A 25867-nucleotide genomic window follows, 5' to 3' on the forward strand; every position below is an offset into this window, starting at 1 on the left:
CACTGACTCAAAGGACATGAATCTGAGCAAAGTCTGGGAGAGAGTGAAGGACAGAGGAGCCTGGAGAGCTGCAGTTCATGGGGTCCCAAAGAATCGGACAGGATTTAGCGACTGAACAACAAGAAGTAATAAACTGAGCTCCTCAGCTGTGGAGCTCTGCACCATGATGGAAAACAGCTAAGAAAGAGGAACACGCATGCTGGATACCATCAAAATCTCAAATGCCAAACTTTCCAACTGCCATCTGCCTTAGCAAACTGTGGGAAAACTAAACAGAATGTGGGCAATGGCAACATAATAATGGAGTTTTCCAAAAGTAATAACTGCCTCAAAAATAAACATTCTGACATCTTCTCAGGGCACTGTTTCTCATCGGGCTAAATTCCCTTTGGAAAATTTTTGAAGAAGCTTGGTTAATAAATTATCAATACATGGACTTATGCCATCGCTCTACAGCAATATTAATTATGCCATTAATAGGACAGTTACTATATGAGCAGCACTATTATTCCCATTTTATAGACGATAATATTAAAGAAGAGAGAAGTCAGTCTCTTGCTCAGGATCTCAATGAGCTCGTCAAGAAGATGGTGATCAGGATTTGAATTCAAATCTGCTAGGTTTCAAGCTCTGCGCTCTTAACCATCACACAGCCTCTTTGCATGCCCACAAACCAAAAGAGTAATTTGTGCAAATAAAATTAGCAAAGATTTTGCTTTGAAGCTAAAGAGGATGTCAAGATATTTTGATATTTAGTTATAAGTCGTGATCGGGGCTCCACTGAGTGTGCAACAGAGTTGGAAATAAAACACAGATGTTGAGATATTCCTTCAAGACAACATTTGGGGCACAGGATCTAAATTCATTTGCAGGAAACCACTACTAACTTGTGTAGGGGAAAGAGTTTCACCGCAGCACTAAATAGCCACTGGCCTCAGTGCCTGGAACTGCCATGTGCTGGCAAGAATCCATTTAGTACCCAACCATTCAGCCAGAACGCTTCAACAACCAGCAACGTGATGTGAATTCTGAACATTCTGGAAACAATTTTGACTGGTGTCAAACCGAACCATAAGGAGCGAAAGAAAATCAAAGAGATCTTTAAAAATGAGACCATTCAATGTCATTTATAGAATAAGGAAAGGGCCTCTCAAAATACTTATTTCCATAAAACTGCAAACCAGTCAATGATAAAGATAATAGAAACTATCTAATTTGAACACTATTACTTTACTGCAAATAAGGGAGCTCAGTTGTTTTGAATACCTGCAGATATGGATGTGCTTTATATGAAAAGCATTATCAGTATATCTCACAAAAAAACTTTGTACACAAATAAATTTGTTCTCTACCATTAGGAACAGAAGCAGACTATCTGCTTAGTAATCCTCAAAAGGGACATGGCAACCAACCACTGAGATATAAAAGAATCTGTATCTAAGGTTTATGATCCAATCCTTACTATGATATTACAAGAAGGTTAGATAACTTTTCAGCAGCTTTGTAACATGAAATGTTTTAACTCAGTTGTGCAGTGCTATGTAAAGGAAGGGATAACTCTAAACTTAGCAGCCTTCCTCTCTTCAACTACAAATTGGGGAAAATGGAAATGAAGGATTCAAGCCTGTGCATGCACTTCAATCACAACACAGTCCCCAAGCTAGAACCAAAGCATCCATGCTCTAAATGCTAATTTTATCTATATTCAGGGAATACGTTTTGACGAAAAACATCATAAATTATGAATACTTGTGAGCTAGGAGTTTGTTTTGAAAAAAATAAGGTGAGGGAGCTGTTTAGCTGTTCATTTTGTGAAACAAAAAGACAACAGATATTGTTTTGTAGTCTTGAGAAATTAAACACTGACTAATTAGTCTTCAGTTATACAAACTGTGAATAATAACTCCAACGTTTTATCATGGAGTACATTTTCTTCTTTGAAGCAAAAATAAGCAAAGAAAAAATCATTTAAAAATATTCATGGATTTCAGCAATAATGAAAGTAGTGAAAGAAATACAGTAAACATTTTGAAACAGTATGAAATAATGAGATAGTTTCTCCAAAATTTTATACACATACATATATGTGTGTGTACACACACACACACACACACATACCCTCTTTCTCCTAGACACATAAATGCACATATAAGTTTACCATTTGACCATTTAGAACAAACACAATGTTGGTAAGAGTACCTAGTGTAGGAAAAAAACAGCTAAGAGACAGTAATTATAGAGCATGCACATAGTTTTATACCCTAAGCACCTCAATCTCTATCTTGCCTTTTAATTCACTGCATAGTCTCAGGAAGACTTCCCTGGTGGCTCAGATGGTAAAGAATCCATCTGCAATGCAGGAGACCTGGGGTTCGATCCCTGCGTTGGGAAGATCCCCTGGAGGAGGTCATGGCAACCCACTCCAGTACTCTTGTCTGAAGAATCTCCATAGACAGAGGAGCCTCGAGGGCTACAGTCCGTGGAGTCGCAATGATTCGGACACAACTGAGTGACTAGGAACACAGTCTCAGGAAGACATCATCTAGGGGTCAGGAACTGATGTAGTTCACATCTTAGTCTAGGTATGTACTAGAGTAGAACCCTGATTAGTGAGTCTACATAGTCACACATATTTCAATATTTAGCCTGTCTCAGCAGTCAATTTCAAATCAAGATTCCTCTTTCACAGTTTCAACTTCTCCCTGTAAAGACGACCCTGGTCCCCACTTATATTTGTCATCTAGCTCTTCCAGAAATCAAATGAGTATCTTCCCTTGGCTTTCTTAAAGTTGAGCATACTATTCTCTTGTCTAGTTTGGAAAAAAATAAGAGCAAATATATATATCAATATATATGCTTATAAATATAAATATATATATATATATATATATACATGTATATTCCTGTTTAAAGTTATGTTCATTTATACTATAAGCTTCTGGAGGGCTAGGCAGGTTTATGCAATTTATTTTCTTCCAAATGTGTAATCTTACCCTTGCCATACTTTGTCTACAGTCTTTAAGCACTGTATAGACACAGGCACTCAGGCCTTTAAATTCAAAACAAGCCTTCCTTCAAATACCACTCTGGCCACTTAATGGTCATGTGAAAGTGAAAGTCACTCAGTGATGTCTGACTCTTTGCATCCCCATGGACTCTATAGTCCCTGGAATTCTCTAGGCCAGAATACTGGAGTGGCCTATCCCTTCTCTAGAACAGGAATCAAACCGGTGTCTCCTGCATTGCAGGCGGATTCTTTACCAACTGAGCTATGAGGGAAGCCCTGTAGGTAAACTGCTTTATCACTCTATCTCTTAGTTTCCTTATTTGTAAAATTTTAAAATGACAGTAAGATATGTCTAAATGATATTAAATAAGAGCAAGTTTAGGAGATTGTCCAGGACACAGCCTGTTCAAAAAGGAAGTTAACATTCTTACTACCGTTCTTAAACAATAGTAACATGATGAACAATGTTGAGTTTCCTTTGACGGTGACCTAGTAAGGAAAGATGACTTGCCAGGAGGCCTGGGTTCCAATCTCAACTTCACCACTGAGCAACTCTGTGAGTTTGATGTCATCTAAACATTTCAAAATCTATTCACATCCCTTCCTATAAAACAGAATTATCCTCATATAGAAGTTTAAAAAATTAAATTAGATCACAGGTACAAACCACATAGGTACACTCTAAGTGCTTAAAAGACACTGACTTTTAACACTGTTTACATTCTTTGTCAAACAGGCCCTTTCAAAATCCTGTGGCAGACCCTTTTTCTACATACTGCACACCACGCCCCCTCCCTCATTCTTCAGATCTTCCACTCAGCAACAGAAAGGAGTTGATTAGTCAAGGGAACTATGATAATGTCATTCTTCCCCCCCACCTGGTTTGGGGGAGTTCATCTGAAACAATTCTAGCCAAAGAGAATTGAGGGAAGTCTGCTGAGTGACATGGGGATTTTCCTTTACTATTAAAATAAGGCCACTCAAATAAGTATGTTTTTTTTTCTTTTTTTCCTACCTTCAGATTTCATTGTTTAAGAATATTAAACTGGTGCAGCCATATTTCTTCCAGAAAGTCAGGGAAAACCAGCCAAAACTGAAGAGACACTTGAAATCCAAACCTTCCTCCAGATAGCTCCTCACATTCTTTAGATGTTTATTTTTAAACCATTTTGAATGTGTTCTCTTCTTTGCCTCTGAAAGCATCCTACACTCATATAATTTCATTATGAAAGTATTCAATAAGTCAACCACAAATTGACGACTTACTCAATTATTAATAATTATAGTGTTTCATAATAAGAGAAGCCACTGAAAAATACAGCTGATATTTAAATATAATACCATATAGTTGTTAATGAATTATATTAACCCAAGCAATAGAGCTGCTCCACCTTGCCACCACTCAGACCCCCAATATCTCTAAGTCTTATTGGTTCTCTACCTGCACTAATCTTTTCAGTCAATAAAAGATTTACTTCTTCACTAATTGGTGTTTCCTCACCTAGTGTTTAGCCACTCAGAAGAAATGGTCAGAAAGAATGGTAAAAAGCTGAAACTGGGGCTACTGCTAAAGTGTGCTCTCTCCCTTTAGCAATTCCATATTACTTCAAAAGAATCGCGCTTCAGTCAGTGGAATGAATAAAATTTTAGGATCAAATATTAACTAAATTTGAATTTGAAATTCTGTACTTATTAGATGCTACTTCACTTTTATGAAATTCAGCTCCCTCTTTCAGAACTCCTAGATATGCTGTGAATATAAAAATGAGATAACTCATCTGAAAGTACCCTGCAGAGTTGCTGACAGATCTTCTTTGGAGAAAGATTCTCTTCTTGACCAAACTCTCGCCAGGCTCCACTGAACCCTCAGCTCAATTAGGCCTCACCCTCGAACTATAAAGATCTGAACAAAACACTAATGTAATTTTAAACCACTCAAGGCCACATGCCAAGAATGTCTCTCATCCCCCTTAAAGTGCCTGCCTGAGAAAATTCAAGGCTGCCAAAAGAATTTAGTTTGTCCCAGCCAACACCTGAAGATGGGGCCCCTGTCTCTTAGGCCCTGTAGAAATAGAAGAGCCTTACTTTGATAAGAACCAGTTATTAGCAAACCCAGATGGGATTCACAGGGACAAATTTCTATCTTTTTGTGAGTTTTGGCAATTTTTTTACTTCTCTGTCTCTATGGAGCACCCACTCAACCCTTCCCTATTCTCTCTTTCTCCCTTTAAAACTTCCAGTTACCTCTGTACAAATTAAAGCTGAGTTCAGTTCATTCTGGGCTCTTCATCCTATTGAATATGGTAATAAACTCTTCCCAATACAGTATATTACTGATTAAAATTTTTCCTTACCATATTAATTAGGTCTGGATTTGGTTTTCTCTGACACTTTATTCAATTAATTCACCAAATACTTACAAACGAAATTGTTGAGGAAACAGTTGCCTGTAATCCATCTGTGTTTTCTTGGGTAGCTTCTTCTCCCATCCTATGCATGTAACTATGTCAGCCTTTACCCCAGCTCTTCAAAGTCTGACCCTATCACCCACTTCCCCATTTCCTTTTAGCTGATGAATTATCCTCTCTGAAACAAAAGGGTGATTGATCTGTATTATTAGACTATACTTACTTCCCTTTCTCAGTCAAAGCTCCCTGCATGCATTTCTGCTCAGCGGTTAGAATATATTCTGGAATCACAACCAGTAAAAGACACTTCTTAGGACCACTTCATCTCTCCAATCACTTGACAACAAGCAAGTGTTCAGAAAAGCATACAGGATGGCAGAATATCATTTAATAACCTATGCTGAGTTTTCTCCCTAAATTGCAGACCGCATATAATCCCCACAAAAGTGAAATGTATTAGCATGGGGCTTACATGGGGGCTTTGAAATAAAATGACTCATGTAGATAACCAATTAAAATGATTATAAATCATTTGAAATTTGAGAAAGGAAAGTAAAAAATAGATGAATTATAAGCAATAGTAACATCTTTGATTGAAAACTGTTTCAAGTGAGAGACATACACAATAATGGTAACATTAGTGGGTAAATGGCAGACAGATGAATAAGATGATAAAGTGATAAAGATATTCTGGAGTATCTGAATACGTATTTTGTTCTATTAATTTTAAATGCTTTTATCACTGAAGTCAGACCTAGAAAACACTATAAAACCATGACGAAACATGGTTACCAGGCAAGAGAATGTTTGAGGTTAAATTAGATCTCATTTTAAAAAAAGAAAAAAATATCTAAGTACTTATGAAACAATAAAGTAAAAATAGTCCTTCTTTTACTTGCCTTTCTATTCATACAGTTCAGAATCGGCTTCCAATAATCATTGATTGAATAATCAACTTTTAATTAACCCCAGGGGATTATCTTGATTTTTCAGGACTTTAAATACTTTGCTCTGTTGACATATCAGACACTTACTATTGACAATATCTAATCTGTTTAATTATATCGTTATCAACATATTATATCTCCCTAATTTATTTCTATATACTGAAGACTTTGAAACTGCAGCTATATAACCATGTCCTATCTCTCAGATAAGGCTTCAGAAGAATATATCTCATAGCAAGATTTTAAAGTCTGCTTTATTCCCAGTCTAATTAATTTTCAGTATAGGAGATAAGATCAGGGATAAGGCAGCTCATCTCTGCTATTTAATTCCTCCTGAATTAAATAATCACTGTGTGACGGTTATTTTATTGAAATTATGTATTTATTGAAAGCCTATCACATTTACAGCAATGATATAAACAAATGTTTGAAATAAACATAGGAACAACAAATACAACAAAAATAATAGTAATTTTCCACAGAAAGACAGACAAATATGTAAAACACATGGCCTGTGTATACACAGGGACCATACTAGGAATTCCAGGAATGGTGTTAGAGTGATGTGCTCATTAACAATATTTCTCAACAAACCAAAGCATCGTCCAAAGTCAAGGGTAAATATATATATATGTAGATATTTATTTTAAAGTATGACATTCTATTTTCCTTCTGCTGGGTAAAAATATTCATTCAGCACATGTATACTAAGCATCTACTATGTTCCAGGAATACACATGAATTTACAATAAACCCTCTCATCTAGTAAACTGCATTTAATGGGAAGCCAGCATGGAAAGACAGTCTTGTCTTATGAATTCACTTGCAAGGTCATAGTGAAGTATGGCATGCAGAAATCAGATATAACACCAGAGTGTCTTGTACTTCAACTAGTATGTAGTAGGCAACTGACATGTATTTGACGAAAGATGTCTCCAGGGATGAGATGCTTGAGTTGAGTCTTGAAGAAAAATAATAGTAATTTTCCACAGAAAGACAGACAAATATGTAAAACACATGGCCTGTGTACACACAGGGACCATACTGGGAATTCCAGGAATGGTGTTAGAGTGTTGTGCTCATTAACAAGCAATGGGGCTGAGAGAATAGCTTTGTGTAAATGAACAAAAGGCAAAACTCTCAAAAGTTCTAAGTCAGAAACTTCCAAATAATTCAACTGAAAAGGTAGACCTCTAATTAAAATTAACAGCATGGATCCCATAAACACAGTCTAAAAGTAACTAAGCAGCATAGCAGCATAAAACATGTACTAAGTTATTTTTGAGAATTGCTTTGTATATATCAGTAAAACATACTCAGATAAAAACGGAGACATCATAACAGAAAAATGTGCTAGAGTAAAACATTTATGTCAAGTCCTGGTCTTACCATGTCTTAAATCTTCCTTCAAGGATGAGCAATTTTACTTCTTTGAGGCTCATTTGCTTTTTTTCTAAATCAGAAATAGTATCTCCTTTCAGGATAATTGAGTGACTTTAAATAGTAAGTTAAAGTTGACAGAAAAAGTTTTTGTCAACTACTCTGCCTCAGTACTTACATACATTTTGAAATATTAAATTTTATAATATAACTAATTCTTTGATAATTAAAACATTGGTATGAAGCATTATATATAATGTAAAGAACCATGTAGGGTGAAGTTAGTTATTCTATGATAAAGAAGTGAACAAGCTTTAAAATGTGTTCAGCTTCAGCTGGTTTTAGAAAGCTATACGTGATTTATCCAAGTAAATAAAGTTAAAAAATCAGAAACATGTCAATATCATGGATCAGTACTTTGACAAAGAACAGGTACATGTCTCATTTATATATTAATCTTCATGAATCCGTGTGTAGATTTTCTCTGACCCAAAGTTTCTGCTATAATATAAAAATACAACTTCTCAGTTGAGGCAATACTGAACATTTTTGATGGGCCAAAAATAATACACAGAGATAAATTAAGTGGGACAGTAAATATAATCAGAAAGCTTCATGTTAGAATGAGTAGAAAACTGGCTGGGAGTGGACAAGTTACACCAACAGAAAACCTGTCCAGAAGCCCTCTCATTAGAACTTAGAACAAAGCACAATGTGCTTATTTTCTTAAATCGGGGCCTATTCTATTATATAATATAGGTCTTAGCCATATTCACTGGCTTCTTTTATAAGTTTTGACATCTGTTTCTATTACACCATATCTGCATCCTTGAAAAATGCTGGTGTCTGCAAAATTGTGCAGTAAAAAATATCAGGGCTCATGGAAAAAGACAGGATTGGAGGTCAGAAAATGTGAAACCTTCGGAAATTTAAAACCAAGCACTAACAAAAACCATAACAATATTAAAAAAAAAAAAAGCACAGTTAAATCTCTACTGGTATTTGTATCCAGTTTCTGCATCTTCTTTCAAGATATAAGCCTAAAGGGCACTAACTTTAAAATGAAAACTATGATCCAGTGTTTATCCTCTAAAAAATAAGGCAACAAACACGTCTTTTTAACATAGAGGAAAGCGGCTTCCCAGTTTCTCCAAATGCACTCTCAATGATGCCAGATATATAATGTTATAGAAATCAAGATGTTTCTTAAAGTCACTAAGAAACGAACACTTGTGCTAAAGAAAGGCACCTGAGTTGACTTTTCATATTTATCTTAATACTTCAGAGATTGCTAAGGCCCTCTGTTCAATTGTGAGAAAGCTTGCTTTTGGTTACTTAAAAATTAATGACCTGAAGAAATCATATATGGATCAACACAATTCCTATCATCCTCATATTTACTAGTTGTGTACAAACTAATACACATCAAAGAAACACACATTAATGCAGAAAGAAATTACATTTTATCTTAAATGCATTTGATGCTCTTGGCTATAAAGTTGTGTGTCATCAGACAGAACATATTTAAGAGCTCTAGGCAAATCAGACACTTTCAGTCTCAAACATCATCTATCAAATGTGGTTTTATCAGGATTAAATTAGATAATGAGTGAAAATGCCCAGTACAGCTCCCTGGCATAGAGCAGACATTCAAAAATATCAGTTCCCTTGGATACTAACAGAAAAATATTCAGCTCTCATAGAGAGTTGAACATAGTTCAATACCAAATTTCTTTTCTTGTTTTAGTTTAGGTTTGGGGTTTCTTTCTTTTTTTTTTTTTCTTATTTTGTCAAGTTTTGTTTTGTTTGCCTGGAACAATACTTAAAAAAAAAAATGGTTAAAACAGAGAAGATTAAGAGTATATAAGAAAAGCAAATCTGACCCACATGCTTTTGAAATTTCATCTAAAATTTCAGACAAACTTAATAATCCTAGAGTATAAATAGTGATGAAGAAAGACATAAAGACAGGAGTTAAATGAAAGCAGAGAAAGATGCTGAAGAAATAATAAAGATTAGCAGTATATCTCAAAATTTAATACTGACATTTCTATCTAGATGTTCCATAGATTACTCAACGTATAATTAAAAAAAAAAACAAAAAACAAAAATCGGGTTAGCCAAAAAGGAAAATCCCAAATGAACTTTTTGGCAAACCAATACAAAGAAGTAAGAAAAACCCTTGCCTGATATTAGCAGTATTCTTTATTTACTTGCCTATTTCTGTTAAGATATAACCATTCTTTCTGTCAAACAGGCTTAAAACTTCAGGGGTCACATTCCTTCCAGTTCCCCAAATCTAATGTGTTATTAAGATCCATTAATTCTTCCACAGAAACATGTGTCCTGTCCATTCACTCCTTTTTCATTTTCTTCTGGTCCACACCACACGTGGTAAGTAGACTTAAAATTTAACTCCATGTTATTTTCCTGCCCAAACAATGCTTGAAATTCAGTTCAGTTCATTAGCTCAGTCGTGTCCGACTCTTTGCCACCCCATGAATTGCAGCACGCCAGGCCTCCCTGTCCATCACCAACTCCCGGAGTTTACTCAAACTCATGCCCATCGAGTTGGTGATGCCATCCAACCATCTCATCCTCTGTCATCCCCTTCTCCTCCTGGCCCCAATCCCTCCAAACATCAGGGTCTTTTCCAATGAGTCAACTCTTCGCATGAGGTGGCCAAAGTATTGGAGTTTCAGCTTCAGCATCAGTCCTTCCAGTGAACACCCAGGACTCATCTCCTTTAGGATGGACTGGTTGGATCTCTTTGCAGTCCAGGGGACTCTCCAGAGTCTTCTCCAACACCACAGTTCAAAAGCATCAATTTTTCAGTGCTCAGCTTTCTTTATAGTCCAACTCTCACATCCATATATGACCACTGGAAAAACCATAGCCTTGACTATGGACCTTTATTGGCAAAGTAATGTCTCTGCTTTTTAATATGCTGTCTAGGTTGGTCATAACTTTCCTTCCAAGGAGTAAGCATCTTTAATTCATGGCTGCAATCACCATCTGCAGTGATTTTGGAAATCACAGAAAAATAAAGTCAGCCACTGTTTCCCCATCTATTTCCCATCAAGTGATGGGACCGGATGTCATGATCTTAGTTTTCTGAATGTTGAGCTTTAGTCAAACTCAGCTTTGCCTCAAGGCTTTACTGCCTCCCAGTCTCTCCAATATTTCCATAATTGAGGCCAACAACTCACCTTTCTAAATCCTTAATTAATTTGTACTATTTCTTAATTAACTAAATTGGATTATTTCTGCCCTCTGAACATTTGCCTCCTTCCCTACAACTTATTCTCCTTGTATTATTTTCTCTATTCAGTCTCACTGTGTTGAGGCCCTCTTTGCTTTAGTGAGCAACAACGTGTTGTCCCAGGAAAGAGGCCAATCTTACACATGCACTGAGTTCAAACCTTTGTCTCTTAGCAGCGCAATCTTGGGTCCTTCAACTTCCACACCTCATAGACTTCACTGACAAAGGGGAATATGATAAGATAAAAGTTACAGGACTGACATGAAGCCAGGTAGTACATACAAAGTGCATACAACTGAGCCAGGCAGTTAAACACTGAACAAGTGTTAGGTCTTTCTGGGTGCTGAATTCCTAAGGACTTATTTAAATCATTTAATTTTTAACTAATTATATGATGAAAGCAAAAGCCGCTTGGCAGTGTTTGACTCTTTGCGGCCCCAGGGACTATACAGAACATGGAATTCTCCAGGCCAGAATACTGGAGTGGGTAGCCTTTCCCTTCTCCAGATCTTCTCAACCCAGGGATCGAACCCAGGTCTACCTGCTTTGCAGGTGGATTCTTTACCAGCTGAGCCACATGGGAAGCCCAATTATACTGGAGTGGGTAGCCTATCCCTTCTCCAGAGGACCTTCCCGACCCAGGAATTCAACCCAGGTCTCTTGCATTGCAGGCAGATTCTTTACCAAATGAACTATCAGGGAAGCCAATTATATGATATCTTTGGTCATTAGTTGAACACTTTATTAATCTCTCATATGCGGATTTGGATTCTTAACTTCATACATTTATTATCTTCTCAACTATAAATCTTAAATTCCAAGCATCTCCCTCCCTCCAACACACCAAATTTTCATTTTCAAACAAATGCATCAAATACATTAAAAAAAATAGGCGTTGAACTAGCAGTAAGTAAAATATAATCCTAATTTATACTAACTAAAATTTATATAGGAAAACCAGGTAATTCTTCTCAATTTCTTCATCCATAAAGTAAATACTTCCTTGAATTCTTGACAATCTTGAGTTACCAGGTAACTGAAAGCACTTTGAACAAGCGGTTTTCACTGTTATAAAATGCTGAGGTTATCCACACTGTATGGCCTCAACATGTATTTGATATTTGATTTACTGACAAAATGGCACATAATTTAAGTATTTACTTTGAGGTGAAGAACCATTAGATAATGTTTTTTAATCTATGCAAAAGTTCGGTGTTTCGAGAACTGAAGTGAGATTTTACAGACCAGAACTGTAGTTATTAATCCCTTTTCTTCTCTATTTGACCTTTAGCAAGTCACACCATAATTATGTGCCACTTAAGACTCTTTGTGACTAATTCCAGCCTGGTGTTGGTCCATATAAGGGGTTCATGATACAAAAAAGAAACACATTCCTCAAAATGATTCCCTGCCCTCTGCTGGAAATATATATTCCATCACTGTGACTATGAGTAACGCCCCCTAGAGTTGTTCATCACACAACCTATATAATCACTCCCAAGAATGCTGCCCAATAAGATGTCTGACACATGTAATCACTGACTGATGAATGAGTCACTCTCATTAATGAATTAGATTATCTCAGCCCCCTCAATATTTTTCTCTAATCACAGAACAGCTTATGATGCTATTTTAAATTAATAAACGAACTGTTTTTAAGTCATAGGCAGGTTTATATGTATGCATATTATTTCAAAAATATACATAATGTCTAGCATAGTAGGACTGCCATTTTACAACATGTCTACACATATGTGTTATCACAACTGCTCCTCTTAACAGTACAGCAAGGTCACCGAGGAAGATATTTTTATATCAGATTTTCAAATGGGCAAATAATGGCTGTGAGAGAGTAAGTTGCTTCTTCAGTCAAGAGGCCCTCAGTGTTCTAGGTCTTCTGCTTCCAAGTCAAGTGTGTGTTCTCCTTCTCCGCTCTTTTTAAAAAACAAATTGGAACCAAGACAATTTCCATCAATTGACCTGAGATTCTCCCAAGGTTAATCTGTTGATTGTTATGATTATAAATACCCGCAACACTCCCCCATCTGCCTCTTAACTATTTAAATTCAGGCAAGTTTACTTCATTAGATCACTGTTCTTGTTGCTCAGCCCCTAAGTCATTTCCAACTCTCTGTGACCCCATGGACTGCAGCACGCCAGGCTCCTCTGTCCTCTATCTAATGGAGTTTGCTCAGATTCGTGTCCATTGAGTCAGTGATGCTATCTATCTTCCTCTGCTGCCCCCTTCTCCTATTAGATCATAGCTTTCTAAAATATTTCGCAATGTTTGAAGAATTGTTAGTGGCACAAATGAGCATGTGAAACTAGGGAGTGTGTTGATAACCATTTGAGATGAGCACTATTGTTATAATTGCAAATAGTTCAAAGTTATTAAAATATTTAAAAGAGTGCCATACAGAAGCACTTTTATTTGCTGAACAATTAAAGATACCTCGGTTCTGTGAAACTCAGGAATATTAAACATTTAATAACAGCACTGGTTGCATCTTAAAGTGTTCTCATACCATGTAATTTGGAACATTAAAACTATAATCTGTTAAATAGGCCTATCTTCAGTATAACTGGGATAGTATAAAGGGCACAGGGAATTTAGAATCTAGGTCAATAAAACTTGAAAAAACAACTATATTCACTTATAAGAATATTAAAATTATTAAATTTGCATCCACCAACTCCTAGAGGATTATTTTTATTTTGGACCAAAAAAGCAATTCAAAGTACTTTTCCAGGTACACTGCTGTGAGAGATGATCCCCAAAACAGAAGAATTAAAATCATTTCCCAAATGTCAAAAGCCAGAGGAAGCGGCGAGACTAGCTCCGGGGTCTTCAGGGACAAGCCTGTCTGCGTTCTCACCTCCCCCTCTCAAGGAAACAGGCAAAAACAAATCACGCTGTTAGCTTGGTACTGAACACTCTCTGTATCTCATTTCTCAGTCTCAGTACACACAAGTCCCACGTTTGAAAACAGGCCACCTTATGTACTAAATTATCTGAAGTCTGAGTTTCTTCTTGGGCTGCATGAGGTTCTTCCATCCCTTTAATTGCTTCTCTGGGAGGGCATTAGCCCTGAGAGACCATTAGCCCTGAGTGCCATTGAACAGATTCATGAACACTCAGGACCCACCAGCTTCCCTTCCAGTTCTCTGGACGCCACAGTTCATCACTGGACACTAAAGTGACCAAACGGTCCACTGAACTCCTTTGACATAAAGCAGAGAAAGAAATCCTGTGGTTCATTCATTGAGGATAAGGATATTAATTTCCCATAGTCTATCTTCTGTACATGCAAATGAATGTGGAGTTGATTCAACTGAAACCTTACAAAGAAAGGCTGGCATCAAAGCATCAGAGCCAGGTAAGTAAGAGAGGCTGTCTGCTTAACAGCCTCCACAGGAGACAGGTTTGTGGAGACCTTCCTGTAGATCTGAATCCAGTAGTCACCCACACACCTGCGCTTTATTTTTAACAGGTACACCTCTCTAATGAACAATGACTTACCAGCACTCCATCAGGAAGCATAACTGTAAGCAGATGCCTGTAAGTTCAGCTAACTAACCGGGCAATTCACCCTCCTCTCCCCAAAGATTTTGGCTTAGGTGAGTGTTCTAGGAATGTATCTTGTACTGGATGGCAAGAGAGATCCAGCTGAACAGATAGTTCTGTTCATGCTTAATAATTTCGAACAACAGCACTTCTAATGTATGTATGCAGTCAGTCAGTCATAGATGATTATTAATCGCACTTGGGTAATTTTGGAAGAAAATCATTTCAAAAATTTAAAGTTTCAAGAAAGCAGCCACTACATGTAAATCCAAATTTACAGAGATCCAAACAGCACATGCACTGTGAATCACAGGCTCAAGTTATCATTTGAGACTTAATGATGACAGAAGCTGTGACCGAGTTCTAAACACAAAGGAAAAATAATTGCAGAAGTTAGAGCAATGGAATATTTGCTTCATTGACAATGAAATCCAGACTCGACAATTAAATCCCAACCGCACTTCATTGGATATGAATCTCGCAGTGAGAAGGAGAGGCTTTTAAAGGAGCACTTCTGCTACAATAAAAAGCCTCTCATTACAGCAGAACAATAACCTTGTGTGGAAACTTAGAAGTAGAACTATTAGGCCTTGTTAGCTAATTATGGTATTGGCATCCACTTAAGTTGGTCAGTTTTTCACTTCTGTCATTTTCTCCGATTCCACGGCCGCAGTTCAAAACATTTTGACTACTTAAAAGGGAATACATCATCACTGCCTTTCCCCAGCCTAACTGCACACCACTTTCCAAAGCGATATCTTCAATCATGCTTCATAAAACCTCCTGCAAGTATATTGTTGGAAACATAAATCAGCAGGCTGCGATTTGAGTATTTCTAAGGCAAGCCCAGGGATCACTGACTGGTGGCTTTTCCATGGCCCCATTTACAAAAGAATAAACAAAATTATGAGTTACACTGGATGCATTTTTTTTTTTTTTCAAACTGCTCCCTGTGGTGCTTCTGATACTTGCTGCTGCATCCTTAATTGGAGAACAAAACACTAGCAGAGAGGAGCTGGACTTCAGGATCAGGATTGCCGTTTCCAAGCATCTCTGACTTCATTAGGACACAGAGCACAGAAGTCCCACATGTTCTGTTTCACAAAAGCTCGGGCCCTCTGCTATCGTGCATCTATACCTCCGTGAGTGCCATGCATTTTTAAATTGCACTAGATAGAGAGATCGTGAGAATGATGCTCTCTCCCTCCCCAGTTACATTACAGTGAATATGGGCTCCCCGTCAGGCATGCTTCAGTCTCCAAGCCCCTCTTTATGATCACCCTGCCTTCTGAATTCTAAATTGGTGAATCACAATTTCAAATATGTGTTACATACACAGACCCAAATTATATGTGTCTGTGTGTACTATTTAAACACTCCCAGATTTCTTTTTTATCCCCCAAATTCCAACACACTTAATGTCTACGACGGTAAATTCAAAGACTCCACAACTGACACATTTTTTTTTTTTTCTCCAAATCAGTCACAATATAATCCTAAGTCTGCACAAACTTGCCTTCCATGATGTCCCCATTTTGTCCACATTGTCTACACTTGGTTAATTGCAGTGGTATTTTAACCGCAATTTTGGGGGACTGCTTCTCAGTATTCAGAAATACCTGTCTATATTATAAATGAACAGTTAAACATAATCAGCAGCTCTCCAACAATTAAAGCAGCGTATCTTTAGGACAGAGTGTGTGTATTGATCGTTGCTATCAAAATGATTCAATTAACTGGCTGGCCTAATATAAGCTTCAGATGGTCAAAACTGCAATTTTGCTACGACTGGAATTTTGCATACTCTATTCTTTTAAGGGAAAATGAGCAGCCTCTTAGCAAGTCACTTTACAAACTATAGCTGCGTCCAGCGTTTGAGTTCTAATTTCTGAACATAAAAATCTGTATCCAATCGGGTTTCATCAGCCACTAACACTATAGCTTTAGGGAGGAGAAGGGCAGAGAAAGGAAGGCTTCATATCCAAAATGTCAAGCCCTGCTGAAGAATGATAGAAAGACCTAGGGAGTGTGGAAGAACAGACCCACCTTAAAATGGAGTTCTACCACCCCCTGCTGGACCAAATGAGAAACACAGAAGAAGCTACAAAGCTTAGAACTGAATACAGTGGAGATATTTTAACTTGTGCTGTAATTTATTTTTTTCTCAAAAAAAAAAAAAAATCATGCTACACTAATAATATAACATTCTCTGCGATTATTACACATAAGAAAATTACTGCTATATATATACATGTATATATATATGTATTTTGGAAGACTTCCACCAATGCCTGTTTTAGCGTTTTGGGTCCCCAATTTAAATGCCCAAACTTGTCTGGACTGTTGAAAATGCATCCATTTATTATAAATATATTTTACGTGAACATAAACTAAACAAAGCAATGCAAATTCACATCTATCTCTATAAACAGAGGCAGCTTCCCCAAATTCTCCCTCAGGTTACTCTAGTAAGCTATTTCTGTTTTTTTCTAAACAGATAAAAATCCCACCAGTTCCCCACAAGCTAAAACATCCCTTACAGGTGTAATTAGAATCTGATGACATAAAAAATGTCAACCTTGCTGTATTAACAAGGGGGGGGGGGTGTGCTGAAAACGAATGACTGCAAGACATTCCTAGTTTTATCCATCTGCTTTCTTACACACATCCATGGCCCCTCTCTTAGTTCTCAACAGAAATAAACCATCATCATTCACTTCCGTCAGAAATTGGGGGTCTTGGGCAAGGGAATAAAAAAAAAAGTCTCTAAGAATTGAATTTTCAACAGATATTTCACAACGAGTTTAATGCTGATAGCTTTTTGCTGCTTCTTTAAAACATCATCCTTCCCTTGCCTTTCGCAACCTCAGACATTTAACTGGTAACACATGCCAACCTACTCATCCAATTTTTTTGATAATGAAAATCAAAGAAAGCCAAGATCCCTGAGAAAGATACAGTTTTCTTCAACCTCCGGCTCACTGATTCCCATCTCCCAGCCTGTATTTTCTTCTTCAAGGGTCTCCACAGACCAGACATCATTAGGGGGAAATAATAATAACAACAATAACTATAACTTCAGTCCCGTCATTTAATTCTTCCTGGAGCTCCTTCTGGCTCTCTTGGTTGGGTAGAAGGGGGAGGGAAAGTAAACGCAAGAAAGGCACCGCACTCCTACCTTGCCCGCTACTGACAAGCAACCCGAGCAGGTAGAAGGAGAGGAGGAGGCTCATGTTCAGGACGTGCCACCGGTGGACAGTTCCAAAGTTATTAAGTCCAGCCCCGGAGAGAGAACCTTCCGCTGTCACGGCCGCCTCTGCGAGAGCCGCCGCCGCTCCGGGGGTGCCCCAGCCGCCCGCAGCCCGCGCGCTCCTCCTCGCAAAGTGACTGCAAGCTCCGCTCCCTGCCGCACTATATCCAGGCGGCGGCGGCGGCGGCGGCACCAGCAGCAGCAGCACCAGCAGCAGCGGCCGCCGCGGCGGCAGCAGAGCCGGGCGGGGAGGGAGGCGGGGGCGGGGGCGCGGGGAGGGGCGGGGAGGGGCGGCGCGGCCCAGGCGTATCCCTCCGCGCCGCACGGCGACCGACCGCCGGCCGGGCGGCGCGCGGCCCCGGGATTCGTCCGCAGTCGCGCTCCCAGCCGCGAGTTCGGTTCCCAGGACCTCCGGCTACCCCGGGTCGCCGCGATCTGGCTGGCACGAGCGCGTCCGCACGCCCAGCCTGACGGCGATCCTCAGGGGGACGAGGGAGGGAGCGCAGCCTGGCGCTCTCGCTCCAGCGCGGGCAGGTGTGCGGAAGCCAGCCGCTGGAACCCGTGCTGATGCTGCCGACGGTTGCCCGGCCCCGCGCGCGCTCCTAGCGCGCCCGGGCTTCGCGGGAGCCGCACCGCTGGGGTCGGGCGGTGTATTCTGCAGCTCGCATTCCTCCAAGGGCGGGTGGGGGGTGTTCTCCCTCTCGCAGGCCCTCCCTCTCGCGCAAACCTTCTGCAGGCTGCCCGCTTCCCACGCTTCCCACACTCTGCCCGAGCGGAGGGAAAGGAGCCGTCCTTGGGAGTCTACACCGCCTGTCTCCTAGGCGGAAAGATGTGCGCGGTGTCTCTTACCCATGTCGGCCCACTGCTGTCGACAGCAGATACCCTAAGGGAGAGAGATCGGGGAGGGGATGAGAGATGAGAGGGGCTGCGTTCAACTGGGCTGTCGGCGTTTCCTGCGTCCTTGGAGAAGTCCAAAGTCTCCCCTGGACCCACTCGGCGGGCTCTGCCCTCGGTCCCCGGCGCACAGCGCTGGCGAGGTCCCCGCGAGGCTGGAGAGGCGGGGGGTGCTGGAAACTCACACAGATGAGTTGCGCGGGGATCTTGCTCCCCCGGGTCACCCCCTACCATAGGCACACTCGCGTGTGCCCGACTTCAAATTGGAGTGATGGAGTCGTGGCCAGGGACCACAGCTAGCGCTCCTCTGCTGAAGGTTGGCATATATCCTTCTTTCTGTTGGAAAAGTAGGGATCCTTGTCTCAGCTGGAAAAGTAGGAAAAGGGATGCAAGTTTAATATCCGACCTGAAGCAAGAGATGCGGAAGGCAGCTTACCTGGCCTCGGGGGCCCTTGTGCGGTCAGAGCAACCAGCTGGAACCGACAATGGATTCGGCAGTCTGTACATCACGGTGGTCAGTGCTCACCCCTGACCCAGAGAGGCCCTTGGCTGTTTCTTTATCAGCGAGGACATGGAAGTAGAAGGGGTTAGAAATATTGTCGAGTTCAGAATCCAGCCACCCCCGCCAGGATGCTAAAATGGAGATGTCATTGCTTGGAGAAAGGCAAGGGGTAAGAGTGGAAACGAGCTATTAATAACATGGGTAGGAGAGAACGCGTCCACGGCTGGTGTTCCCCAAGCAGATCACTGTAACACGGTTTTCACACGGAAGGTTCACTTACTTGGGATCCTAGGACTGGGGTTACTGCGAAGGATGGAGGCGGGGAACAGCCTCCTGTCCACACAGTGGACGGTGGACTTTCTAACCCAAGGCCCTCTCAGCACCTCGCAGCCTGAGAACCTCTTCTTGCATCGTGGTAATATTTAGGACAATATATTTAGAAAGTTATTTTACCAAGGCTCCCTTCCCTCAGTTATTTTTCTCTCATTCTGGGAAGCGCCAACTGTACTTGAGTAAGCTCACAGTGAGTTCTTTGCAGGAAAGCGTGGAAACAGCACATTTATGGGTGTGAAAGGCAGATGACTCTTTTATTTCACCAGTTCTTGATTTCTCTAGGGAATTAAAAAATGCTACACACACACACACACACACACACGGTCACACCCACACACAAAGTTACAGAAACTGTTGAAAGGATAGTACCAGGGCTAAATAACCTCTTCACAACAAATCCTGCTGATTTCCAGTGTGACATCAGGGGTGGCCAAGGGCCTATGACATACACAGACAGACCCACACACAGTGTGGTACTCGTGGCAATTGGATTTTTCTCATTATTAGATTATTTTTAATCACAAGCAAAGGGTTGAACTGTGCCAGAGGAGAATTTGACCAATACCCTCTGAGGTCATTTTGACATCAAATCTTCTTAGGTTTGGATGAAGAGAAAGGTGAAAGTAGCAATGGTCCATCAGAGAGAGTAGAAGCTTATGTCATAAGACTGTGTACCAACTCTGTGTGTGTGTATGTGTGTGTGTGGGTGGAGTGAGAGAGAGAGAGAGAGCTTGTGTGTATGAAAACAATGAAGGAAACAGCACTGGCCCTCAGGAATATACAACTACAGATCCTGCCCTCAAATAGCTAATATTGATAGTATTCTGGAAGCGATCAGGCATAAATACAACATTTGATGATATAAATCAGGTTGTAAGAATGTCATAAAAACAGTGAAAATCAGCTGCTATTGTGACGTAAAAGAAAGGGATCATTTCTGAATAAGGGTTTAAGAAAGGCTTCAGGAAGTTAAAAAAGAAATAATGGAGAAATTAGATAGGTCCAGAAGTGGGCAAAGGAGAGAATAGCTTAAGCGGAGCCTGGGGGCAAGAACGCACACAGCTTGTGTGGAGAACAGAGAGAAGTCTAATTTGAAGAAAGTAGAGTGTAAAACACAAAGCTTGGATGGAGCTGGGAAAGGGTTCTAGGACCATATTATGCGAAGAGAAGAAAAACAACTATTATTTACCAACCCTTCAGACTGTAAGTCCAGATGTACATGATCAAGAAGCGCCAGAATGGCTGACTTGGTTCCCTGAGGTTAAGGCCTAACTGTGAGTTGTAACTCACAGGAAGGTTATCAACAGAGACTCTCCTGGGGTCTTTCCATAGTTAGCCTGAGTTTATGTTGCTATGAGTTCTCCATAGCATGACTGCGTGCTAAGTCACTTCAGTCGTGTCCGACTCTGCGAATCCATGAACTGTAGCCCGCCAGGCTCCTCTGTCCATCGGATTCTCTAGGCAAGAATACTGGAGTGGGTTGGATGCCCTCCTTCAGGGGGTCTTTCTGACCCAGGGATTGCAGGAGTCTCCTAAGTCTCTAATATTGGCAGGCGAGTTTTTACCACTAGCACCACCTGGGGAGCCTGTCTCAATAGCAGGTGGTACATATTCAGAGAAGGCCTTCCTCCACTTGTCTAAACTATGACTTAGCAGTTGCTTCTCCAGGGCTCCATCAGAAGCTCATTCATTCCCTATTGCAGTGACGAAGTGATCTGCTGCTGCTGCTAAGTCACTTCAGTCGTGTCCGACTCTGTGCGACCCCATGGACGGCAGCCCACCAGGCTTCCCCGTCCTTGGAATTCTCCAGGCAAGAGTATTGGAGTGGGGTGCCATTTCCTTCTCCAATGCATGAAAGTGAAAAGTGAAAGTGAAGTCACTCAGTCGTGTCCGACTCGTCCGGACCCCATGGACTGCAGCCTACCAGGCTCCTCCATCCATGGGATTTTCCAGGCAAGAGTACTGGAGTGGGGTGCCATGGCCTTCTCCGGATGAAGTGATCTGGAGCCTGACGTTTGCCTTGGTCAGTTCCACTTCATAGCAGACTGATGGTTGAAGGCAATGTGTAGACAGACTGCCTTTGTCCAAAGTTCCCATCCCCACTCCAAAGTCATGGTTGCCTCCCATTGTGCTTGGAGCACTGTTAATGAAGATGCCAAATCTCTGAGCACGATTAAGCCATGTCTACTGGGTAAAATGTAAAAGGTATAGAAACGCATCCTCCCCATGTATGTGACTCATAATTTACATTGAAGAGAAATTATCATAGTTTCTATGTACCTGGGGAAGTGTTTCAGAAGCTTAGTTGGAGCTTGAGTTAGTTGGAGATTCAGTTTTTCTTTTTTCTTTTTCTCATTTATAAAAATAAGAGAAAGTTGAATAGAACTCAGGGATCTATGAAAAGCTGAGTGGTAGGAAATACCAACAGGACTGGATGCATGGTTAAATGAAAGCAGATGAATTTGCTTTAAAAGAATCAATAAAATGAACATGAAGGAGTAGCAGAGAGATGGAAAATGATAAGAAGCATGAAGTATGGAAATTATCTTCTTAGAGAAATTTTACCCCTTCCATCTGACATCCATCCTTGCAAAAAGCATGCAGGCACACGGTCCATACATAAAGCCTAAGCATCAATGAATGGTGGGCTGTGGGCAGGATTTAAACATTATTTTTATCTTTTGTATTTCCCATGTTATTTTTGTTTAATCTCTCTGTTGACAGAATTCATGTGTGTTAAGATCATACTATTAGGAAATGGGACATTCTGGGTGTTCATTTATATTTTTAAAATGTCACAAATCATTATACCTATTCATTTACTTGTCTAGAAAATTGCCTGTTCTGACTTTTTTATTACCACAAAGGAAGAAAAATATCCACTGTATATATAGCCAGATAGCCTGAAACCTCTATGAACAGATGATCACACTACTGCCTTTCTTTCACCATTAATGCCACTTTTTCTAATGATCATGTCTTTGAAAAAGAATTTCAGCTTTCTTGATACAACAATACTTTAAATGTTTTACCAGGCTATTTGTGAGCTTCTGACAGTAGCTGCTTTGGTGGCAGAATTTAGATTTTAACACCTTCCTTTGTAAATTCTTTACTTGCTTAGCCATTTTCTTTGAAATTAAGAAACAGAAGGGGGAGATTTATGGTCCGGAGGCACCCTAATTGTCACAGATTCCTCCTTTTTTAATTTCTTTCAAGATACATGGGGTCATTTTCCTTCATGGCTACTTCATGTTCCCTCTGGGCAAATAACTGCTCACTTCGCTCTGAAATTATGCAATAACTGCCTATAATTTGCCACTTGCCTGAATAATATTTTCTTAACTGTAAGGGACGTATATTTCTTCACCAAGACATCTCTGGCAAATATCATGATGCCCAGAGAAGAAAATGTAACGAACCTATAACACATTGACTAAATAGTGATTGATGCAACTTCGAGAACATATTCCAGACAATATGAGTTCAGAAGTAGTCGAGCAGTGGCTAGCAGTGGACCTCTCTGATACAATAAGAACCATGATGTGAGATGCAGGTTGCCCAAATACTGGTCACAGCACTCAATAGTCATACTTATGTCCATGGACAATATTGACCTACATGTCTTTACAAACCTTGTCATCCAGGGCAGTTATTACATACTAGACAACAACAAAGTCTTCATATCTGGCAAGAGATCCCATACAAATATAGGTTTGGAAGGAATGATTAACAGAATGCATTTCTTGCAAGGCAATATTATCGGTCATTAAATTTGAAAATCTCTTATTGCATAGGATCATTTGGTTCTTTCCTTACTGGAGTTATGTAGCTATTAATTTTCAAGTTAGATAAGTAATTTTATTAGTAATAGGCAGGCTGCTGGTAGCAATGGGGTTCCCTCATATACCCACAAGCCGTTAATATTCTGCCTGGTAGTCAACCAATGCACATTGTTTGATGCATGCATTCATTTACTGTAAAGTACATCATGTGCGTGCATGCGAAGTCATCGCTTCAGTTATGTCCGACTCTGTGTGACCCTGTGGACTGTAGCCTGCCTGGCTCTTCTGCCCAGGGGATTCTCCAGGCGAGAATGCTGGAGTAGTTTGCCATGCCCTTCTCCAAGGAATCTTCCCTGACCCAGGGACCAAGCCTGAGTCTCTTTCATCTCCCACATTAACAGTCAGGTTCTTGCCATTAGTGCCGCCTGGGAAGCCCTATAGTACATTACCTGGGTTGAAAAAAAAAAACAAAAAGCTTATATTTCACACATACATGAGCTAATTCTCACTCAAAGAAAAATAACAGCCTTTCCTTGCCATATTTTAAAATCATTAGTCCTCATATTTACCGTCATAGTTGAATAATTACTTATTTAAGACCTGTTACTGGATGACCTTCCTAAAATCAAGGAACTTAACATCTGTGGAAAACACTGACCTGAAGAGAGATAAATAGCTGGAATATGTCAAAAGTATTGGAATAGAGGAATGAAACCAAATATATGCTTGCATTTTATTATAAATAACTATTTACTAGTCTCAAACTCTTGCATTCTAGTAATAAAAATTTTAAAAAATATATAAATACCTGTACCATATCAACCAAATGGAGACCATCTCTTGAACATTTTGACATATTTTTTCCGATATTTCACATATATGCTTTTCTTGATATGGCTTGAGATAATATTATTTAGTATATTTTACTTTGTTTTATATTGTAAATTTATTTTTACAAATATAAATCTAATAATTTAATTTGATTACATGAATTGCACTGTTATACAACTAACAGTTTTCCTACACCAAGACATTAAGTATTTTTATGTAATTTTTATTATTATAAATAACACTACAGTGTGAATTTCTTTGTCCATTGAGCTTTGAACATATTGTAGATTGCATCCTTAGGCCACTAGAAGTTAAATACCTGGTTTAAAAATACAGCCATTTGTAGGTACTGAATTCATAAATTGTTCATAAATGCCCAAATTGTTTTCCAAAATGTATAATTTACCCTCTAATCAGGAAGTCATAAAAACACTTCCCTCACATTACCATTAACTGTTTATTTTTAATTTTGTGTGAATTCCCTGAGAGTTTCTACTGTGTGGTTTCTTTCTTTAATCACCTTCAACTGAAGTGTGTGCTCAGTCACTCAGCCATGTTCAACTCTTTGTAACCCCATGGACTATAGCCTGACAGGCTCCTCAGTCTTTGGAATTTTCCAGGCAAGGATATTGGTGTGGGTTGCCATTTCCTTCTCCAGGATCTTCCCCAGCCAGGGATCAAACACAAGCCTTTTGTATCTCCTGCATTAGCAGGTGGATTCTTTACCACTGAGCCACCTGGGAAGCTCCTTCAATTGAAGTCTCAGACTCTAAAAAAAAAAAAAAAATAAAAATGTGTGTATTCATACTTAAGAAATGTAAGATATACTGAAAGACTTCTGCTTCTTAACATCTTATGTCTTTTTAACAGTTTTTTTCTGCTCCAGAATCCAGAAATTGTCATTATCCTTATTAAGATGTTGAAGAATTGCAGTTGTAAGTGACCAAATGTTCTCAATTTCTCTAGTTCACCAGCATCAAGCTTTTTCTTTTATTTCCACTATATATCCACACAAATAAACAGTAGCCTAATTATCTCAATACATTTGCTACTAGGGATGTCTAAGGATGTCTGGGGAACACTGGCATGTTACACACCAGATCATAAGATCTAGTACGTGTATGTCATTTCAACCTCATCTCTGCTCTGCTCCCTGGAGGTTAATATTTTGCCATCTTATAAATGACTACCCAAGAATATACCTTTTTTTAGCTGCATCACTTCACTTGAAGCCTAAATCATAACTGCTGGTCTTAATTTTTCAGTGCTCAGTGAAGATGTTAGAAAATAAAGCAAGCTGAAAACTTGAGAATTACAGGGACACAACAGAACACAAAAGAGAAATCCAGAAGTTCAAGAAATCCTTGAATAATAAATACCGCAATGCAGTGGAAGAGAGTTTAGTGATTTTTTCACAAAATGAAATATACTCTTATTATATGATCCAGCAATTATGCTTTTGATATTTACTCAGAGGAATTGAAAATTTATGTCCAAAAACCTGTACACATATGATTATAATACTTGTATCATAATTGCCCAAACTGGAAGGAAACAAGATTTCCTTCAGTAGGTGAATGGATAAACTGTGATACATTCATACAATGGAATATTATTCAGCACTAAAAGAAAATGAGCTCTAAAGCCATGAAAAGACAAGGTGGGGGGCTTTAACTGTGTGTTACTAAGTGAAAAAAAAAAAAAAC

General features: G+C 39.5%; 1 protein-coding gene across 2 annotated transcripts in view; it reads right to left on the reverse strand.

The window, feature by feature from the left end:
* The window catches only part of NCAM2 (neural cell adhesion molecule 2), a 530165-nt gene extending 512101 nt beyond the window's left edge, over positions 1-18064 (reverse strand). For both annotated transcript variants that reach the window (XM_043892666.1, XM_043892667.1), the window contains exon 1: positions 17748-18064. In XM_043892666.1, coding sequence (XP_043748601.1) covers positions 17748-17802 — 55 coding nt within the window. In that variant the 5' untranslated portion in view covers positions 17803-18064. The remainder of the gene's footprint in view (positions 1-17747) is intronic.
* Between the last annotated feature and the right edge of the window lie 7803 nt (positions 18065-25867).

Source organism: Cervus elaphus, chromosome 31 (genome assembly GCF_910594005.1).
Source record: "Cervus elaphus chromosome 31, mCerEla1.1, whole genome shotgun sequence".
Classification (NCBI taxonomy): Eukaryota; Metazoa; Chordata; class Mammalia; order Artiodactyla; family Cervidae; genus Cervus; species Cervus elaphus.